Source organism: Bacillus rossius, chromosome 1 (assembly GCF_032445375.1).
Source record: "Bacillus rossius redtenbacheri isolate Brsri chromosome 1, Brsri_v3, whole genome shotgun sequence".
Lineage (NCBI taxonomy): Eukaryota > Metazoa > Arthropoda > Insecta > Phasmatodea > Bacillidae > Bacillus > Bacillus rossius.
This window is the reverse complement of record NC_086330.1, coordinates 198,753,346-198,776,817: the sequence shown is the minus strand read 5'-3', so window position 1 is coordinate 198,776,817 and position 23,472 is coordinate 198,753,346. Positions and strand designations below refer to the sequence as shown.

Below are 23,472 nucleotides of genomic sequence, written 5' to 3'. Positions count from 1 at the left end.
TTTAATAATTTTCTGTGTTTTTCTGATATTAAGGAAAACTTACGATAGTTTTATCCGTGTACTCCTGATTTTTTCTGCATATATATTTTTGAATTTCTCCCAGATATCCTGATTATTCCTTGCTAGATATCTGCTGATGATCTCCGAGTGCATCTTGTTATTTGTGTAAAATCGTTCTCTGCATGAAATATTTTTTTACTTAAGGAGTCATTTAATTCAGAGTTACATTTAATTAGTTAATTTCTGCAACTAAATCAGCACTTACATTTTTTTATCCGTTGGGATGTAGACAAAAATATCATTTCTCTGTCTAATAATGTGTGATAAAACGGATGAGAAACACTCTAATGCAGGACGAAATTCCTTCTCCTTGATGTCTAGCGAAGCACTCATGCGATCGCGAAATGGCATCCCACAACCCACATAAAAAATATAATAATGACTACGCAATATGTGACGTCATCTGTTGTTGAAAGGCTGAACTACTTGCGACAAGTTTCGAGTATGACATAAATAATTCTCATTGGTGAAAAATTAAAAAAAAAATCCTATTTAAGTAATTGTTCCAATTGAAAACTCTCAATTTGCATCTAACATTACTCACAGAAACTACAATGAATTCTGGTTTGATGTATGCGGCTGAATCGGAAGGACGCCGTTGTAGATACTGCAGCAAGGCTTTTGACCTGAGAAGGGATGCTAGACGTCACGAGAAGAATGATTGTGTTAAAAACCCACTACGCAAAATGTTATGCTGTAATCGGTGTAGCAGGTTGTTAACAAAAATTGACAGCTTAAAAAGATTCGTAGAACTTGTAAAGCCAAGCCCACTTACGGGATAGAGAACATAGATAAAGATACTACAATAAGGAAGATTGATATTATTAGCTCTCCCGATCACAACGAATAACTTAAACTGAAGGAAGACTGAAACTAATGGAAATATCACCACCGTGAAAAATGAGTACAATGAAGCCCATATTCTGTAGATCCTTCATACTTTGGAATAAAGATGGACACTTAATTTTAATATTTTTACGATTAAAATCTGATAATAATTATCGATTTTCATGATGGTGGCCCTAACGAAAATTGCAACAGTTACGTCATAATACTAGGTGCAGCTTATCGGAGGCTGTAGCCTATATGTGGAATTTAAGCCCTTTTAGGAATTTCGAAGTCATTGGCATTTTTAAGCACTATAACGGGAAATTTTTCTCTCGATACGGTAATTTGTCTGGCGAAATAGAGAAATGTGATATTTAAAAAAAAGGAAAATTTGGTGGATTTTGGCGAATTTTGGGCAAATTATGGAAATTTTTGGCAAATTTTGAAGGTCAAGGACAAAGGTCAATGCAATCGAAGATGGCCGCCGTGACGTCATAATCCAAGATGGAGGTCGGCACCTCAGCACCTCTCCTTTAACCCTGCGCCAGAAGCCCCATTTACACATTACTAGAAACTGGAAACATTTTCTTTTGAAAAACAGAAAATTCACTATAGCTCCTTTAATATTATTAATATTGTAAAAGTATACATATATTATATTTCATTGTAGAAGATCTAATAACTAAAAATGTTTGTCAAAATATATATTTTGATACGACCAACTATAACTATAAGGGGATGAAAAAACATGTGCTAGAGGACAAAAAAATCTGTAACAATTGTTTGTGAACCCTATAAATACTGTCTAAAACTTTTGTCTTAAAGATTTTTCGATGAAATGATCAATTGCTGCAAGGGGTAAAAAAAAACAGGTGTTGAATCAAAATATAATTTAATAATACCATACCATGTTTACTACTAAATCCATTATTTTTTTTTAACTGTTAACTAATATCTACGTTTTTTGTCTGAAATATTTTTATACGAACAACTATTAAAACAAGCTGAAGAAAAAAACAATGCTTGTAGAATAAAATTACAGACATGCTATCAAAACCGTTCTAACAGTTTATAAATCTCATAAATACTATCTGAAACTTCTGTGTGAAACTATTTTTATACAACTATTGTTGTTTAGTTTGTAAAGACATGGGTTTAAGGACAAATAAATATATAACTCCCTTAATATGTACACTATCAAATCTTTTTAAATTGATTGTAAATTTCCTAAACATTATTTTAAAAATTTGGCTGAAAAAACTTTTGAAAAGGCGTTGAAAGTTGTTGCAAGGGGTTAATAATACAGGGTTTTAAATAAAGTAATTTCAAAAACTTTCGTCTTACTAACACTATCGAATTGGTTGAAACGTATTGCGAACCATCTAAACATTATCCTAAACCTTGATCCAAAACTTATTTTTATACCAAAACATTAGTCCAGTAATGAAATATGGTGTTTGAAGGTGAAAATATTGATAACATCCTTAGTAAGTATTGTATAAAGTTGGTTTCAGTTAATTCGATGTTGGAAGCATTGAATTAAAAAAAAAAAATCATTCGAAACATTTTCGCTGCATGGAATATTAAACATATATAATCGATCAATTTCGAAAATTGAAGAACATAAATAAGTTATGTAGGCATACATTTTGTTTTCACAATATTCCAGAATTTTAAAGTGTTTTCGAGAACATTCCAGAAGAAAAATGTATTTCGAAATTTAACTGCACCTGTACGCTGTGCCGATAGGAATTTATGTTGTTTTAGAATAAAAATTTTCATTAGTTCATATTTTTACTACGGGACTAATATAAAAACCCTTTAAAAAAAGCTCATATTTACTTTTAATGTTTAGTGTAACAAATAGAATGCAACTTTTCAAAGGTAAGAATGGCGTTGTTCGCCGATCGTCAATATTTAAATTTAAAATATTTACATTTACTTTCGGACACATTTCAACAGTTTGAGTATAATGCATCGTCAAGCTGGAAGTCTGTAGTAAGAAAAAAATTAAAAGCAGTGATGAGGACTGCCGACAGAAGTGAAAACGTTTTCGCAATTTTTACGAAAACATATTATCACAACAAATTTGTTTAGTTACGTCAGTAAAATAACTCCAAAATTACTATAAAATACGCATTGCTTAGTAATTGTAGGTATTAAGAAAATAAATAATGATGATCTAAATTTGTAGATTATATTGCTACAAAGACTTTTCAAACTATATATCTATATGAGAATATTAAAATATTTTTAACTCTCATTTTACTGCACAGTAATCGTTTACTTAAGATTTAAAAGCGGAATAAGTTATACTAATAGAAACAGATATAGTGTTGTCGTTAACACGTCACGTGACCATGTCGATGACGACTTACATGAATTTACTCCCTATCATAACCTATGATCATAACCTAAACATATTTCGTAAATGCATCGGCTGGGTATTACACATTCTCTTCACATATATTTGCTTATGACAGCAATCAATGTAAACCAAATAATTGTTAAAATAATTATTATTACGTACTAATAACAACTATGAAATTAATAATGACAATTATTACGTATTAATTGAATATACTAAACACAGCGACACAACAGCGAAGAACAGCTGACTATCTTTCTCGCTCGGGTACACTCGGCGGTCCCGAGTTCACCCGATCGAGCCTTTCACCTCAGAGCGTGACGGATCAGCCTAACTTACTACCTACGAAAAAATGTGTGTGCGGTGCGCCAAAATAAATTTTCACTTCAAAAAGCTGATCTAAAGAACACAACGTTTATAATGATTGTTCTAGTCACTCTTTGTGAAACATGGCGATAAGGACGCTGCCTTGAGAAATAAGTTCGCCGATTTTCGTAACGTAGTTGAATGCGAGCCAGCTTTTAGTACGAGGGGTAAAGGCTGAGCGTAAATTTGAATTTTTCTTATTTAGTCCCAACTCTTATCTTAGAATCAAGAAATTTCCATGTAAAAATTAAATTACAAACTTTTCAAGATATCATTAAACGTTTAAACATTCAAAATATTTAAAATCTCTTATTAAGTCGTGTCTCGGACCCTGCTTCAGTCGATAATGTGCTAAGCCCGAGGGTCTGCTCTCCGGGTGACTAGGGCCGTGCCTGTCTGACTTAGTCGCTTTATGTACGTGATTGTACAAGCAGTTTTAGTTTCGGTAGCCACCTCCCAGTGTGATAACGGTTATTGCTGATTGGCGGCCTATCGGCCGTGCTGCGATTGGGCGTCAAGGAGGAGGCAGGGCGGAGCAAGGTCGCGCGGGTGGGAGACACCATCCGCCCCTCAGAGCTCGGAGAGTTGGCCGCTCGGACAAGTGGTCACTCGGACAAGTGGTCCTTCGAACAAAAGGAGCTCGGACAAGTGGTCATTCGGAGAAGTGGACACTCGGACAAATGGTAGACCCCCTGTTTAAAATAATAGTTTTACAATTTATGAAACACGGGATTTGTCGCGTTGTGGAGGTGTATATAATGACGTAAAGATCGTTTAACACGAAATAAAGGAAACTTTATTAAATTCTGATAATATTTATTTGAAGGGGAAATCGACCCCCTTCCCTTTCCTCTCTTCCAGAAGAATCTATGTAAAAAATTAACGTCTCCGAGCAACGCGAAAGACAGACAGAAAAACACTAATTTATTATTGTAATAGACAGAATTGATAAAAAAAATGCATAGCAAAACAGGGTTTAAAATATATGCATTGCTCTTAAAAGTAGAGAAACTTTAAAATACATTTATTGTAAAGAAAGATGGTTTGATTAGTTAGCAAAACGTAGTTAGGTACACACTGATGGCTAGCGTCTCCCTTCTGAGCTCCGTGTGCGTGGCTGACAGCAAATAAAGACGAGACTACAGTCGCATTACTTAATAAGGTACATGTCAATGAAAGACTGTGACGCTATAGGCGTATAAGCTTGACAGGAGCAAGGCACTGAGATTAGGGATTGCAATACAGCTAAGTGGAATCCCGCAATCCCGCGGGATCCAGCATCATCTGAAGGCCTGGGGGATCCCGCACTGGCTTGTGGATACACATCGTGAATTTGTTGACAAATCGCGCAAAATCAAGTCAAATTTGCCGCTCTTTGAATCGCTTAGCGCGACGTTGCCGTCGCTCTGCATCTTGCATGCACTCGGACATAGCCGCGCCGCCGTTTCAGTAGCCAGTTGGCCTTTGACTCGCGCAAAAAACATGGGTGGTTTTACGAACAATCCGTCATCGTGTTAGTAAAGTATATTCTTGTTTACGTTCATTTAAATAATTTCTGCCTTTGCCTTGATTCAAGATTCCCATTGAATTGTGGTAACATTTTAGAGCAATTTTATTAGCTATTCACGTAAGGTGTATTACATTAATTCATGTACAAAACCTAATCTATTATTTTTAATTGCGGGTACTAGTAAAGTTTGGCTCTTTCAAAACCACATCAGAAGAATTTTGGTGACAGTAATGTTAAAGGTAAATGGCATTAATTAAATACGTCTGAAGGCCTAATGTGTTCTCAATTTTTGAAAATCAGTCAACGTTATATCACTGGCTTAAGAACCCACTTAAAAACAAGGCAATGCTTAAAAATAGGTCAGTTACGTCCATTAATAAATACAGATACCAAAGCATCCACGTTAAAAAATGAATATATTGAAGAAGAATTACTCAAAAAGAAAGGTAAATCTATCAGACGGATATTTGATAAAAGAAAATTCGATTTGGCTTCTTACTTAAATACAATTTATTCATACAAATGTTTTCTGAACATAACATTACCGCAAACCGTTATTTTCAAATCCTTGTTTTCGCCAAACGAAAACTAAGCACAGAGTGACTCACAACATTTAAAGTAATTTGCCCGCGAAGTAAATCAAATCGGAGGCTTCGAACGAGAAAGTTCAAATCACGTCTATCGAAAGAGGAATTATATTCTTACATATGTAAGGTTTAATTCAATACAATAAAAGAATAACTAAGCCTACTGTATTTGTAAACATTAAGTGGCGCTCACCCGTCATGACGAATAAAACAAGTGTGAAATGGACGGCGTGTGCATTTTACACCTTTAAATCTAATAAAATGCACGCACTTTTGTATGTTGTAAGAGAATCCAATTATATGTACAAATAAGGCGTTTATAAATTATTGATTTGTACAAACAAAAATATGCGTCTTCTTGGTTAGAACTTTTGCAATTTTTTTTAATGATGTTACATTACATGACATTTGTGTTGCCTTCTTTAAGCAACAACTAAATCTGATTTTTTTTTTGTTAAATGTATATTTCTGTATTCACTTAAATATAGGACAAGAAAACAATGACATTTTTTGAGACCTTAAAATATTTTAAATGACTCTTTATGTATAGGCCTATACCATACGTCGCCAAACATTTCTAAAAATAATTATTTGCATTAAAAGTTATGAAAGAATTTCATCATTTGAAAATAATTGTCATTAATTTTTTTATTAATTGTATGAAGATTTACCAGCATTCTGTATATTTTTATGACATGTTCAGTGAGATTGAAAAGTTAAAGAATAGAAAGAGTATTTGAACACAAAGACTTCCTGTTTGCTGCGGAGGAGATCAGTCACCTAATGGGCTTGGAAGTGTAAAGACAGCGGTGGATTTTTTGTGGTCTTCCCGAGGTTCAAACACCGTAATTGGACTAATTGACACTAATAATTATTTTCATGTGACTGGTTTCATATATGTCTTAATATAAGTTATATTTATAATTAGTTGTCTGAAGAAAAGAGAATGAAATAAGAATTCAAAATTTTTGTAATTTATTTAAATTTTTCTTTTTATTTGTATCTTTCAGTTTCTAGGTAAAATTGGAATCAAGGATTCAAATTTCACTCGAAGCATCAAATTCTACCTGAGATATGGAACTTTATAAGATCTGTTATTTTTCTGTCAAAGTAATATGTCAAAGTCGGGAAGAACCGAACTTTAACAACAATAACAACTCTAAATTATGTTTTCGACTCGCCAGACCTTACTACTTGCAAGAATTCAGAAATTTGTTAGTCCATGAAAATATTATGTAATTACGTTCTCTTTTAATGTTAAAATATTCAACATGAATATATCTGTTAAAATGCCACTTTCTTTATTCATTTAATTTAAAGGAATTTTGTAACTGGCAAAAATAACGAAAAAATGTTTGTGACTGCAGAAGTTACACTTATTATTTTGTCAACCAATGCCAAGTAGACTTAAAAAATACAGCAGTATGAATCAGTCCACCGAGAAATATCTAGAAGGCAATATTTTGTATGGTCACGAAAAAAAAAATACTTAAATTTGTTTTCAGGCTAATTTTACATATAAAATTTAAAACAATGTTTTTAATTTTTGATGAGTCTAGAGAAATCGTTTTAAAATAAAATTCTGAAGTAGGGGCCTATTAAGTGTTAACACAAATAAATTATGGATAGTAAAAGTAAGCTCAAGAACAGTATAATTAATGTAAGGTTATAAAATTAGTTCTTAAAATAACGACTCTCTTAAACAATGAACGTTATTGAGTTAAAATAAAATAGGATGGCTGGTCGCTACAGCAGTATCAAATATAATTTCGAAACGTAACTCATAAACCTTGTACGTGTTTTGGGCATTGTTTTCTTGATAATCCAATACACGTTCAAACTCTATTCGACAATCCGTTTGAAGTGTACAACACTATGTCGCTAAGATTTTTTTTCTCATTTCCATTGGCCTACAACACAAACTCTAAATGAATTACTTACAAATAACAAATGGTTGTAGTAATATCTTGTAACGTGTAATGAAACCATTGAACTATCAAGTATATATTTTAAAATTGCATGATTATAAAGCCCTGCAGTAAATAATAAAATTTACATATACAAAAAAAAAGCATATGAAATATGTTGATTTCAAACTTTTGTCAAAAGATAGACCCGTAAGTCTGCTAAGTGTGTATTTATTAGACCAATTTTTAAACTAAAATAATACTATATAACTGTGAATTGCACATAACTAAAACTTAAAAAAATGTTTCACTGTGAATTAATTGGCTAACTTTCTGTGTTGTATGAATGATTATGCATTTTCTATAAGACGTCTACTAGCCGTAGTCATTAATGCATTTTATTACACGTAATACTTTAGCGAACAAACGTTATTATTGAACATTGGACTGTGAATTAATTTTTCCGTTTTACAAATGACCAATAAAGCGGAGCTTTATCAGTTAAACTAAATAACATATAAATTTAAAATATTTGTTTTAATTACGCAGTTTAAAAATACGAAGAGTTATTTGGTGTTCACTATTACAAAGAATAAACCCATCGTATTGTTCCCATTTTTAAATCCATGCAATCAAAACTACCCATCAAGTGTTAGGCATTACTAGCTAATTTAAATGGCCGTTATTTCCATCATATTGGTAATTGGATGTTAACTTTATTTTTTAATTCAGTTGAAGTAATTTTTTGTTTGATTGCGCTTCAAATAATTTAGGCTATTTTTTTATATCATAGTTCAACTTTGTGATTCAATTGGAGATAAGCTCATTTTTTACTATTCTTCAATTAATAATACATAAAATTAATTTCTCACAGATGTTCTTTGTTAAATGTGCGTACGTACTGTGTGTAAATGCCATAGTTAATAAAAAAAAGTTTATAAAAATGTAGTATTTAAAGTAACCAATAGAAAGCACTCGTGGTAAAGATGGTTTAGGTATTCATCTCCATCTAGCGGGCAAAGTGAGAACTATGTAGAGACTGCATGAAAGACCTTATGAAAACCTTCGCCACAAACACACAACCGAATGTTAACAATTCAAGATCCACACAACTTAGAAACGTCATAACGTAGAAAATCATAACTTAGAACTATCATAACTTAGAAACACACAACTTAGAACTGTCATAACTTAGAAACACATAACTTAGAAACACTTAACGCAGAACCACACAACTTAGAAACTTCATAAAGTAGAATGTTACAACTTAGAACTATAACAACTTAGAAACACACAACTTAGAACTGTCATAGCTTAGAAACACGTAACTTAGAAGCACGCAACGCAGAACCACACAACTTAGAAACGTCGTAACGTAGAAAGTCACACCTTAGAACTATCACAACTTAGAAACACACAACTTAGAACTGTCACAACTTATAACTGTCATAACTTAGAACTGTCATAACTTAGAACTGTCATAACTTAGAAACACGCAACTTATAAACACGCAACGCAGAACCACACAACTTAGAAACGTCATAACGTAGAAAGACATAACTTAGAACTGCCATAACTTAGAAAATTCTAAGTTACTTGTTTCTAAGTTGTGTGTTTCTAAGTTATGACAGCACCCCACAAGGCTAAAGCAAGCAGCAACTGACGGTGTTCCATCACCCGACTATACATATTGTGACATCAAAAACCTGAAAATTCGTGATAATGTAAAACACGATTATAATAACTATGAACGCATTAAATACCAGTGCAACAGGTGTTGTAGTCAGTTTATACACTATGGTAATTTTAAAAAGCACATATGTGGTTTTTCAAACTGTCAATTCTGTGACAAAGCATTAGCAAATATCCAAGTGCAAAATACCTTAAATATATCACGATCCTTTTAAATAAATTCGAAAATTCTTGTCTGTGTGAAAAATGTGGTGTACCAATTAATTGACATGATAAACTGCAAAGACATGTTAAGACATGTAAAGGACTTACTTCGTGCTCTAAGAAGACTGTTTACATCGAGAAATGTTAGTAATTCCATTGTTGCAATGGAGTAGAAATATGTATTAAATTTTTTATTTGTAATTTTGTAGTGTTTTTATTTCTCGAACCTATCACTTCTACACAATACTGAGTTCTCGTGAATGTATGCCAAGTGTGTGTATTGTATGGTCATTTTGTTTATTTTGTGTTTTGAGTGTGTGTATTGCGTGGTCATTGCATGTCATGTTCATGTCACATTTGTGTGTGTATTGTGGGTTCTTTTGTTGACTGAATAGTCAAGACTCTATGCAGGTTATTATTGGTCTCGTAGTTCGGAGACACTTGGCCTTTACGTATAGCATATAGCATCGTACATGAAATAGTTAGAAGGTATTCCATGCATAGAAAAATTCGACTTCTTTGGTAGGCACAGTAACAAAATAATTATTTCGTCCGACAGCTATCTTGTGTTAAGTCCTTTTTCGTAGAGATAATGATAAATAAACTCCAAGAAATGTATTGGGAAACAGAATTAATTTTTTAAAAATATTTAATTACTCTTATCACTGGTTGAGAATAGAACTAAGGTGATCGAATCAGTAATTATGTCTAACAGTCAATTTTTAATAATTTTTGAAATTTTTTACCAATTTCTAGCTTAAGAATTACTGTTTTCCGAGATGGTGGTCGAATTTCAAGATGGTAGACATCCTGAAAATAAATGATTTCTGCATTTTAGCGAGCAAAAATTACACTAATGTGGTGGCAGTGCATCCTAGCAGACCAAAAAAAAATGTCGGATCCTATATGGCAGCCTCCATCAGAACCAAACAAGATGGCCGCCATTACATAATCCTGGCTAATGTAATATATACATTGGTATTAATGGTGGGAGTTCAGTCTGCCGGTGACTTCTGTGGAGGAAGGATCTGTTGCCATTTTTATTTTGCCCTCTCTGGGTTTGAACCGAGGAGTCCAAGCTCCATTATGTAATTGCATTTTTTATTAAATGATTATATTGTTTATAAACTTTAAATATTTCCCATTAAAATTGGATGATATTTACGGATTTAAATATGGCGGACAGTTTTCAAAATAGCTAAAAAAAATTCATCATTTAATTTTTTTACAAATTTTAAAAATTCTCTCAACATTTTTGATAGAAATTATATATTTTAAAGTTGGTGGCCATAACGAAAAGTGCAACCCGAATCCAAGATGGCGATCATAGGGAAAATTGCTGTGATGATGACATCATAATACTCAGAAAGTTCTAGAATTTAAAATAGCAGAAAACAATATGGTGGATCATAGATGGCGCCGTAGCCAAGGTCGAAGGTCTCGGTCATCCAAGAAGCCACAGTGACATGGGAATCTAAGATGGCGGTTGGCACCTCGTCACCCCAGCCTTAAGTCTAGCACAGTAACCCCTTTTTTGTACTTCTTAGATCAAAATTATAACTATAGCAAAAAGCTGTAAAAAAATGTAAAATGGTTGGGTGTAATCTCCCTTAGAAGCAAAGCATGTTGTGGTTGTCCAGGGTCGTCGGGCTGTTGTCGTGGCAACGGACGAGCTGCGGGTCTCCTGCTTGCTCGTGTCTCGGCGCGGCTCTCGGGACAGTGGCCGCTGCCAGCTGGTTTCCCCTGAGGCGTGAGGCTTCCCTCGACCCTCTTTCCAGCACTCAGTGTTATCACGGCCACAATTTCACAGGCCACTCGCTTTGTTTAACGTTATGTTTTAAATTGTAGATATTTAAAGTACGCTACCAATAAAAAATATTATGAAATTATTATAAAATATTGTTTTATGTAGTTTTATATAACACATAACTAAAAATATTAAAAACAATGCAATTTGAGATTTAATAATTTTTTGCAATGCCTCCCGTGAGCGAGAAAGCTAGGTACACTCGCCTTGTGCATCCAATGGAAATTTGCTGAACTAGTGGAACTACATTCTCACGCCCACAAGTTGTCGCTGCCGGGCAGCTAATAAACTCGCCCCCGGGTGATGAGGCTATGAGAATGATGTGAACTCTGTTTATTCAGTCCGTTACCAGCGTCTGACCGCGGAACCAATGGGTTGTACCGCAGTTGTGTGTACTGTGAAGTGATTAACTGAAATATTCATGGTGCCTAATATTTTACCCCTAACAGCGACAGCTTTTTAACCTTTCTGTGGTTAAATTTAAATAATTTGCACTTTGAAAATGGAAATATTCATTTAACAAAATATTTGCTACTCGCACTGCATGTAGTTTATGTTAAGATAGTGTTAATGTCATTAGGAGTACCCACTGAATTCGTTACCAAAGTGCGACTTCCGGCAAATGTCTTAGTAGTTAATCGTTTTATGGATTCTAAACCGCAGCACCTTCTGAAAATTCAAACGTTTATAAATATCACTTTATGAAAACGACAACTGCCATAAATTTGCACAAATTACTTCCGTACTGTTACATAAAATACAGCAATGGGAAATATCGGTCAAGTTCGTTAATGTGCAAGATCGGACCAATGGGGTCAAAATTAGGAAAATGTTTTTGAATAATAGATAGTTCACTAAAACATTATAATAAAAATATCGCATACTTTAACTAGCATTAGCTAGTTATTGTACCTCCTAAGAATAGTACCAGAAACTTTGGTTGGGAAGGATTTCTGATAACTACAACCAATAGCTTAAATAGTCGGAAAAAATATAGGGTTGAAGGTCAAACAATGTTTACAACTCCCTCAGACTAGACACATACATCGTTTAGGGGATTGCTTCCCCTTTTGGTTTGTTTACCCAGCCCTCTTAGCAGTAGCCCCAAGTGCGAGGCCTACCCAATCAGATCCAGAACCTTAGAGGAAACCTCAACGGGGATCCTTTCACTTTCACGGATCCTTCCCGGACTACTACCAACTTTAGTGTCTATATTGGGCATAGAATGTTCGCCAAAAGCTAGCCGACCAGTCATGTATCGGAGCCACTCCCCTGGATCGACCTCGTCTCCTCGGATGATCCTCCAACCCGCCGTACCTCGGCCCGGCGGGTTTACAGTCGATTAAGGCCCGGACGTGCCATGGCTAGAACTAACCGCCTAGGCTGTGCCAAGGAGCTGTAGGGACTCGGAGTTGCCTCGGTATCTCCCTCGACCGCTGGGCAGAGCTCAGACGGTTTACAGCCCTTTAGGCCCGGGTGCCCACGATCACGCCAGCGAGTTCTCAGTCCTTACCATTACCGTGAGCCTTGTCCTTATTCACTATGAGAGGCCTTTGGGACCAAGACACCGGGGCTCGGCTGTCGAACCCCCAGAAAGATTTCAATCGCATCTGCTTTTGCCTGCAGATTCAGCCCATTCACCATTTCTGGTCCCAGCCAGGTAGTTGAGGATGCCGTAAGACGGGATTACGCCCGCAGAGACTGTAGTCACATTATCAAATCCGTTCAAAATTACTGTAAACCTGCTAAATATGTTCCAGAAGAAATATGAACTTGAAAATCTAGCTCCGCCGGTAGGCCAAGCTCAAATATATATATATATATATATATATATATATATATATATATATATATATATATATATGTGTGTGTGTGTGTGTGTGTGTGTGGGGGGGGGGGGGGGGGTAAATGGGTGTTTTTAAAGGGTAAGATGGGGGTGGGGTAGTTGGGGAAAGTATGTCAAAGAATATTTTTACACTTTAGGTTACTGAGCTTAATTTCAAATAAAATATGCAGCCAATCTACTAGCAACATTTTGGATTATTAAAATTAATTTATATCACTTTTAGATCCCGACAGACGTTCTGCCAGTTTATAGTTATTTACCTGGTCTGTATGTAATTTAGACTTTATAAAGCAATATAGAAAAAAGCTGAAAATAAGAGATTACTAATGTTGAAAAGATTCCATTATCTAGCTAATGCTCAGCCTGCATTGCAATGCCTCATTCAATTTTGTTTTGTAATATGTTTAAAGTAGTTCCACATATACAAATCATCTATCCATCTCTCTATATAGCCTATATTTATCTCTATCTTCATCTATATACATCTATGTATCTCTCTATCTCTATTTATCTCTTTATATCTACATATATACTTCCCACTATCTCTATATCTTCTATATATAGCTGTATACATCTATAGGTATATCTCTTTATCTAACACATTTCATTCTCTATACCTCGCTCTATCACAACTTATCTCTCCGTCTCTATCTCACTATATATATATATCACTCTATCTCTGTCTCTCTTTTATACTTAAATAAATTGTGTCATGTGTGCGCACTTATACAACAAAAACAGACGAAGTGCCGATTGAAATAAACACATTTATTGAACCAATTCGTGCTCCAACTATTGAAAAATAGTTGTACCATCTCAGTAACCTTCATGGGTATGCGCATAACAAATCACCACAATTTCATCGCAATCGGATGAATGAATGGTATAGAAACGCATACGGCACAAACAAACGAAAATTAAAGACATGACAAACGCATTAAACGATGGTGCGTTTAAAATTCAAGGCAACTCTATCTATTGACGAAGTTAAGAACAAAACTGTTATTAGCGCCTTTATTTTGCTAGCCGCTGCGAGCTCCACTAAGCGGACTGGTCTCACCAAGGAGAAAAATGTTAATTTACCAGACCTTACTATGTGTATGATCTTGTGTCAGACATAGAGAAATGACACTCACTCACTATTTGTATGTCTATGACCTATGATTTTTTCTGTTATGAAATGAAATTATCACTTTTTCACTCCCTTAGGGATGGAATCCTACTAATATTATAAACGCGAAATTTTTTAAGTATGGATGTATGGATGTTTGTTACTCTTTCACGTAAAAACTGCTAAATGGATTTGAATGAAATTTGGCCTACGGCTAGCTTATAACCTGGATTAACACAATACCCCATATTAATATGAAATTCCATCCCTAAGGGAGTGAAAAAGTGATAATTTAATTTTATAACAGAAAAAAAAATCATAGGTCATAGACATACAAATAGTGAGTGAGTGTCATTTCTCTATGTCTGACACACGATCATACACATAGTAAGGTCTGGCAAATTAATATTTTTCTATTTGGTGAGACCAGTCCGCTTAGTGGAGCTCGCAGCGGCTAGCAAAATAAAGGCGCTAATAACAGTTTTGTTCTTAACTTCGTCAATAGATAGAGTTGCCTTGAATTTTAAACGCACCATCGTTTAATGCGTTTGTCATGTCTTTAATTTTCGTTTGTTTGTGCCGTATGCGTTTCTATACCATTCATTCATCCGATTGCGATGAAATTGTGGTGATTTGTTATGCGCATACCCATGAAGGTTACTGAGATGGTACAACTATTTTTCAATAGTTGGAGCACGAATTGGTTCAATAAATGTGTTTATTTCAATCGGCACTTCGTCTGTTTTTGTTGTATAAGTGCGCACACATGACACAATTTATTTAAGTTTAAAAGAGAGACAGAGATAGAGTGATATATATATATATTGAGATAGAGACGGAGAGATAAGTTGTGATAGAGCGAGGTATAGAGAATGAAATGTGTTAGATAAAGAGATATACCTATAGATGTATACAGCTATATATAGAAGATATAGAGATAGTGGTAAGTATATATGTATATAATAAAAGATAAATAGAGATAGAGAGATACATAGATGTATATGGATGTAGATAGAGATAAATATAGGCTATATAGAGAGATGGATAGATGTTTTGTATATGTGGAACTACTTCAAACTTATTACAAAACAAAACTGAATGCGGCATTGCAATGCAGGCCGATCATTAGCTAGATAATAGAATCTTTTCAACATAAGTAATCTCTTATTATTCAGCTTTTTTCTATATTGCTTTATAAAGTCTAAATTACATACAGACCAGGGAAATAACTATAAACTGGCAGAACAACGTCTGTCGGGATCTGAAAGTGATATAAATTAATTTTCACACTTAACATTCAAATTAAGAAGACAATTACAAACTACACCCTGTGTTCAGCCCGGGCAAAGCCGGGTATTGCAGCTAGTAATGTATAAAACTAGTTACTTGTCAGGCGTCTAAGGCGCCCGTTGAAAAATGATAATATTACAAAAACTTTAATATACACGAAAATTTGATTTTAAATACAATTTCTTTTAATATTGTGCCAGTGAAAATTATTTCTGATATATATTTCTTATCAATTTTTTATCATTTCATGTATAAAAAATGAAGAATCTCTTGTAAATTGATATTGCGTGTTAATTGTCTCTGGTTATTCAATAATCTTACTTGCTGTGGATTCGATTCAATATACACATTCACTTGACTTGCAACACTTGATCGTGACAAAGCCACATTCAGTTGGCCGTGTGAAAATACTGATGCCAATGTGATCAAATGAACAATAAAAAATATATATTTTTTTATATTTCATTGCATGTAAGGTCATGTCAAGCAATGCTTCTCATATCATGTATTCTAAAAGAGGGTTTAAAAAGGTAGCATTGATCCATTGCTCTCCTTTACCAACCTTATTTCCCTTTTCTCACATAACACCGCGCGCACGCACAGCGTTACAGAGTTAGTGAGTCAGTGATTAGCGTATTTATAATATTGTAAAAAATATATATATTTCTTAGGTATAAAGTTTGTTGCCTAGAATGTTAACCATATAACTCGGTATATGATTGAGTGTTGGAATGTGGGCTTGGTGGTGTGCAGGGCGCCGGGAGATGGGCTCGGCCCGCGAGCTGCCGCCGGCCTGAGCTCCGCCATGGTGGAGCACTGCGACCTGAGCCCCAACGCCAGCCCCGCCAGCCCCGCCAGCCCCGCCAGCCCCGCCGACCCCTCGGCGCGTATCTCCGGCGACCAAAACTCGCTCTCACCCGGCGAGCTGGCGCTGCTCGCCAAGCTCGAGGAGGCCAACAGGTACCTCCGGCCTGTCTCGCTCTGCGCCAACACTTACGACACATTTCACAGATGTTAGTAGTATATAATAGCCGGTCCAGGAACACGCTTCAGGTTGAGGATGGATGATGAGATCGGCCATCTTAGATTCTGACGTCACGGCGGCCATATTGGATACTACCTTTGACCTTGACCTTCAAAATTTGCCTAATTTTACCCAAAATACGCTAAAATATCCAGTTAAAAATGAAAATAAATGTTAAAAATAAAGAAATTCCTTATTTCGAGAAAAATATTTCCGCTTTGAGAGAAAATTTCCCTTTTTATTCCTCAAAAATTAAAAAATTCTGAAACCGAAAAACCTCAAAAGACTTTTTGGCCTTAGAAAGAACCAAAATTCCGCAAAGAGGCTTACAGTCCGCATCTACAAGTCTCCAGTAAGCCTCTTGTGGGTATCTTTGACCTTTGCCCTTAACCGTAAAATTGAAATTATTTAATAATTGACCATAAAAACTCCGAAAAAAAAAAAAAAAAATATAAAAACAGCTTAATGTTTAGTTACTTAATCGAAATCGGTCCTCGGTTTGATTCTTGGCGAGAGTAAATCTATAACTTATTAATAAAAAAAATTTAAAAATCTTTATTACAATTCAATTAAAATTTCAAAAATCCTTGCTTACATTAAACCCGCCAACTTGGATTATGGAAAGATACACTTTTCGTTACGGCCGCCATATTGAAAATCCACAAATATTAAACTAGAAATACAGGAAAATATTTTAAATTTATAAAAATTTAAAAACATATTTAGTAAAAAAAAATATAACTAACTTGGATAAGACATCACGACCGCCATCTTGAAAATCCGTATTTTTTATGCTAAGAAATCGGAGAAAATATTAAATTTAAAAATAATTAATAAGTTTTTAATAAAAAAATTCACAATCTTAGATTATATCACGACCACCATATTAAAAAATCAGTAATTATTATCAGAAAATTTTTTGAAATTTTTTATGATTTATAAAAAAAACTAATTTTAATAAATTATTATTAAAAAGCACTTTAATCATGGAGTCTTCAGTTCGAACCTGGTGAGGACAAAATAAAAATGTCATTGTTCCTTCATGGAAGCTACTTACAGACTGACCTCCCACCACTAATGCCAAGGTACTTATATATATCTCCAGTTAGTATGACGGTACGTCCGCCATGTTGTTTTAGTATACTAGAGGCCGCCATCTTTTGTCTGCTGGATGCCACCATCTAGTTTTCATCTGCTAGGATATGCTACCACAATGTTAGTTTAATTTTTACCCGCTAGAGTGCAGTAATTAATTAATTGCCAGGGTGTCCGCCATATTGCAGACCATCTTGGAAATTCGTAATTGTTTATCTATACTAATATTATAAAGCTGAAGAGTTTGTTTGTTTATTTGTTTGTTTGAACGCGCTAATCTCAGGAACCACTGGTCCGATTTCAAAAATTCTTTCAGTGTTGGATAGTACATTTATCAATAACATTAGGGATCCTTACTAAAAGTCCAATTTAGAATCAAATGCGTTGGAAGGGGTTAGATACAACATGAAGTACACGTACGAAGTGTGTGTTGACAATGCCGCAGGCGCTAAAAGTTTATTTCCTATTGCCTATTAACATTGTTGCCACGCACTAGATGCCTTATCATTCTTAGTTTTCCCATACAAGTAAAAAACACCTGTGTGATATTAACAACGAAGCAATCAGTACCCTCATAAAAGTTCAATTGATATTTAAATACTTTTTATCACTTTAAATCGCAAACCTAAACTATTGTTTTTTTTTCCTCTCTCTGTGTTTAATTTGTTGTTTTATTGCCCTTTTTTTCAAGTTTATATGTTTTACAGACTTGAAACTTCACAGTAATGTTTCTTATGTTACGCAGGATGACATTTTCCGAAAATTATATCTCATGGGTAGTTAAAACCAGGCAACAGTGGGTACTTTGCATGAGAACGGGATTTTGCATTGTTCATGCCTTCTGCGTCTCCATGGCAACGGGCATCGCGCGGCAGTGGCGTACTCACAATGAGGGGCATGTATAATGAGCGGCGCAAGAATGATCTGCCTGTAGACTGCCGTAGCGAAGTACGGGTACATCAGTTTTACGTTGCGTGCACGAGTCGGGAAACCATCGATGCAATTCATTTTCTCTCCGGTACATTATACAGCATTGTAATAAATTTTGACTGAATTTTTTTTATTTACCATTACTGGAAATGGGAGATGTGGGTTGATTTTTTTCCTTTAGCATAGCCGTGCGAAGCCGGGTCGGGCAGCTAGTTAGCTATAAATTTAACTTGATACAGCTTCTACCAGCTTGTGAACTTCTCCTTTTTTGTGCAAGGATAGAGTTCTAGAACAAGCCAGATTTTTTTTGTCTTAGATCTCATTTTTTGTTTTAATTTTTAATTGTTATTATTTTCTTTTTTCTGTGATTTTTTGATATTAAGGAAAACTTGCGTTAGTTTTCTCTGTGTGCTACAGATTACTTCTGACAATATTTTGATTGTTCTCTCCGAGTGCTCCTGATTATTCCTGGCTAGACATCTGCTGATGTTCTCCGAGTGCTTCTGAATATTTCTGAGTAATCAATTCCTGCATGAAAAAAAATATTAATGAGGCATGAAATTTTATTCAGAGTTTTGTATAAATTGCTGAATTACTTTTACTAAATCAGCACTTACAATATTTAAATCAGTTGGAATTTAAAAATAACATCCATTACTCAGTCAAATAAGATGCTTTGAGACAGCAGGGAATAACTATCATGAAAGACGAACTTCCTCCTCTTTGGTGTCTAGCGAAGCCTTTCTTCTTTTGCGATCGTGAGTATCCCGCATCCCACTTAAAATAAATAAATATTTTTTTTCCTCAACACAACACGAGACGACATCTTTTGGCAGGAATCGGGACAACTTGCAACAAGTTCTTTTGTATGAGATTACTTAACTCTCGCTGATGAAATATTAAAACAATTCTATGTAAGTAATGTTTCCAATTTAAAACTCTTAGTTAATATCTCCTATTAGTCTCAGTAACTAATATGGATCCTTGTTCAGTGTCTGCCGCTGTATCGAAAGGATACAGGTGTAAGTTTTGCAGCATGGGATTTTTCTTGAGAAAGAATGGTAGACAACACGAGAAGAATGACTGTGTTAAAAATTCACTACGCAATATGTTAAGATGTGGTAATTGTAGCAAGTCGTTTACGCGAAGAGAGAGCTTAAGGGTGTTAGGCCCAAAATTATTTATAGCATATTATTTATCATTATGTTGGCCTCATGCATACATGTTTCTGTGCAAAACCGATTTTCGCTATAACTTATAGTTTTCTCATAGCTGGCACTCAAAGTTAAAATATATGACATTTCTTGTAGAGATTATTTCAATAGCAGATCAACGTAATTTATTTATTTTTGGTAATTTAGGAGTTCATAATGTATACTATTGAGTGCTGTATTTTAAATTTTTTAAAAATAATATGTTATTCCTGTGCTTGAGTCAGAAGATGAGAAAATTTTAATTTTTTCTAGATCCGAAAATATTTGTGTAAAACATATAAAAATACAATTACGAAATACATATCTGAATATACTTTCATCTAAAATAACAAAAAATGTGACTTTCAGTGTATCAAAGTTGTGAGCCTCTATGGGAGAAATGTATCCCCTGGAATGCCAAAATATATTGAATGTAACCCGCCACTCTAGTGGTTCCGCGCTGTCTGGCTCGTCTTTCCCTCTTCCCGGAAAGAGCACGCGGACTTGGCTCGGCGCACAGTGGGAGATTTGCCCGAAAACGTAGTCAAAAATACAAAAACCGATGTTATGTCATACAAACTTCATTATAGGGGTTTTCGAAGTCGCTGATTACGAATTTAGTGTTAAAATCAATTATTTAATGCCCGTTCATCTTATAGAGGCTAAAATAACAAAACAATACATATAATTTGTAGTCTATAGTATGCATATTAAATATTTGTAATTTATATTGAAAATTGCTTATTTAGAAGTTACTTAATAACAGATAACAGCAAAAATTACTTTTACTTGCATATTTATATTTTCAATACTGTACACATTGCATAAAGTATATTTGACATAATCACTGGATGATCTATTTACAGTGTTTAAATAGTTAAGAAGCAAGAAACGATAAGGAATACAGAAACTAGTAAGTGAATAGAAAAAAATATATACACAATTGAAAAATACACAAATACACATTAAAAAGCTACCACAAACTGAAAAACCAAGTTTGTAGGAAGTCCACACTTGTCAAATTATTTTGTTGTTAATGCAAAATTTTGTGCAGACAAATAAGCACTGAAGCATCCCCTCAATAAATATTTTGCCCAGTGAATAACAAAAATATAAATTACATTGTGGCAACATTTCGGTGTAAACAATATTTTCAATCAGAATCTGTACTGTCAGAATCATTGTGCGTTCCCGATGCTTCAAGGGAGTGGGGGCAGTCCAGTAGTTGTATGACATCTGGCGAGAGTTGCTTCATTTTTTTCTGAGGGAGCTTTCGTACACTAGAAATCATCGGATCTGAAGATATGAGTAACCAACTGAAAACATCTTCCATTGTCTTTATTCTGGAACATTTCCTAGAAAATCCTTCACGATATCTCTTCATATCCTTATGCCTAGCCTCTTGAGAATCTTCCGATAATTGTCCGATTGGCAACAAAGCGGACAATATTATTTTGGGTCCGTGAATTAGTAGTTCATGTACAGCTGTCGGCATGGGATACCATGTATATTTTTCTATGTATGTTGTTGCAGTTTTTAGACACTAATCCTCAAAACTATTGACATAAATATCGTGACTACTTGAAATTGCTTGCAAGATTATGTAGAATCTTTTTATTAAAGTTACGTCTACACCCGTAACTGATGCACTCACATCCGAGTTTTCAAAAAAACGTCGAGCAGTATTGCCATCATTTGTGCTTCCGTAGCCAGGTTTCGGACGATCAACAACCAGACCTAACTCCGACTTCAATTTAACTTGAATCAATTTTTTCGGTCATTGACAATTTTTTTTCTGCTTCAGAACGTGCTTGCCACTTTCCAATAGTTAGTTTGTATGACATGTGCAATATACATTCAAATAAACGAATCCACATATGCAATGATGAAATACCAAATGAAAGGTGGATTTCGTTTATCTCCCTCTTAACGACCTGTTTAATGTCATTAAAATTCTTGGACGTTGCTCCACATAAATAGCAACGCAACGAAGATGTCGTTGATGACACTGCATTACACACTTTACCATATATCATGGTAAATAACATTTTGTTTGTAACAGATATCTCATTCCAATTTATTGTTACAGTCAGTGGAACAAGTGATTCAATTTGCTGCTCCATATAGTTTTTTTCTCTTACAATGCATTCAGTGTTTTCATGGAGAAACTGCAGTCTGATTGGCCTACAAAACCTGGGAGATGAAGGCCTTGGATTCTTCCATATAACAATTTTGTCCCGAGATTTCGGTTCAGAAGAAACAAGTTGCAGTGGTACAAAAGACGTCAAGAACACATTTGCATCCGAATCAGAATCGTTGTTGAATTTTTGCTTGTACTCACTGTGTCCCGAGCTCCCATCACATCCCCATTTTCAAATTAAAGTTAATGCACGCACATCTTCGGGATGTAAACTTTGTATCACTTCTTCTTGGACTAGTGAAATACGTTGACAGGTGTGATCTAACAGACTTTGTAACTTCACTTCTGCACTTTTCTCAGTAACTGTGATACTCGTACGCGGTGGACAACACCTCGATTTCGCTTCCCTTACTGCTTCATAACTGGGATACAATTTGAAGTTGTGTTTTCGCACTGTTGATCTAATTACACTGTATTGATGCCTACTCAATTTAGCTTCAACCATTGTAGACAAAGCTTCATCTGCAGATATTGTCTTCTCGACTTGCATACTATAATGCTTCCGATATTTCGAAGCTCTTGTTGGGGTAGTTGTGGTTATGTATTTTACTATGTTGGCAGCATCTAAATTACCAGACGAACGAAGGCTCATCTGAGTGGCATAAGACTACATCGACATGTCTACATTTGTACGTAGTTGCTCTGTTCTCCTTCGTTTCGTTCGTTCACTACTTGAACAAAATTCCACGGAAGGGCATCTACGTTTCTTTGCCGACTCTCCAGAACTGGGATTACTTACCGGAATACAAATGTTCTTGCTGAGCCATGCTTGATTTTTATTCAGAAAATAGTTAATGTTTCTTGAAGATCCTTTCCATTTAGTGTTTAGCTTTAAAAAAAACGTGGACAAAGCAGGCCTTGCACTCGCAGGTATTGTTATAATGCAACCCCGTTTCTCGGACAAAACTTTCTGTAGGTGTTCCAGACTAGTTCTTGTACTTATCTGTAGTTAAGAAGCCCTTCAGCATCAAGAATAGCTCCCTCCTAGTATATGCCAGTTCTTCTCCTGATCCTAAAATGAAAAGTTTGCATGACTGCAATGCAATGGCACTTATTAAAATCATTGGGCGGGTAAAACAGTTCAGGAAAGAGGGAAATTTATTTGCAGTAATGGAGTCCTTTCTTGGATTATTTTCTGTATGACTAGAGTAACATAGATTAAAAACAATTTGGAATATTAAAAACATAATATTCACAAATTATTAATACCATTTTGTTGAATATAATTACAATAGTGTAATAAAATGCATTGATATTTTTATGCCATTCTGTTATAGTGAAACAAGAAAATACCAAAGAAATAGTCAACAAAATTCTACCATAAGTAAGATGTCAAAAATTGTTCATTACATTGGGTTGTTTTTGGTGAATTCATTTACAAGTTCTTTGTTCAGTGCTAATTTGCGTTCGCAACAGTAGACCCTTAGGAATAATGTCTTATTCGCGGGATTGAT

General features: G+C 34.8%; 1 protein-coding gene across 7 annotated transcripts in view; it reads left to right on the top strand.

Moving 5' to 3' along the window:
- Positions 1-23,472, top strand: part of LOC134527226 (ecotropic viral integration site 5 ortholog) — a 950,124-nt gene that overhangs the window by 508,820 nt on the left and 417,832 nt on the right. For all 7 annotated transcript variants that reach the window (XM_063359715.1, XM_063359712.1, XM_063359717.1 and 4 more), the window contains exon 3: positions 16,330-16,536. In XM_063359715.1, coding sequence (XP_063215785.1) covers positions 16,382-16,536 — 155 coding nt within the window. In that variant the 5' untranslated portion in view covers positions 16,330-16,381. The remainder of the gene's footprint in view (positions 1-16,329; positions 16,537-23,472) is intronic.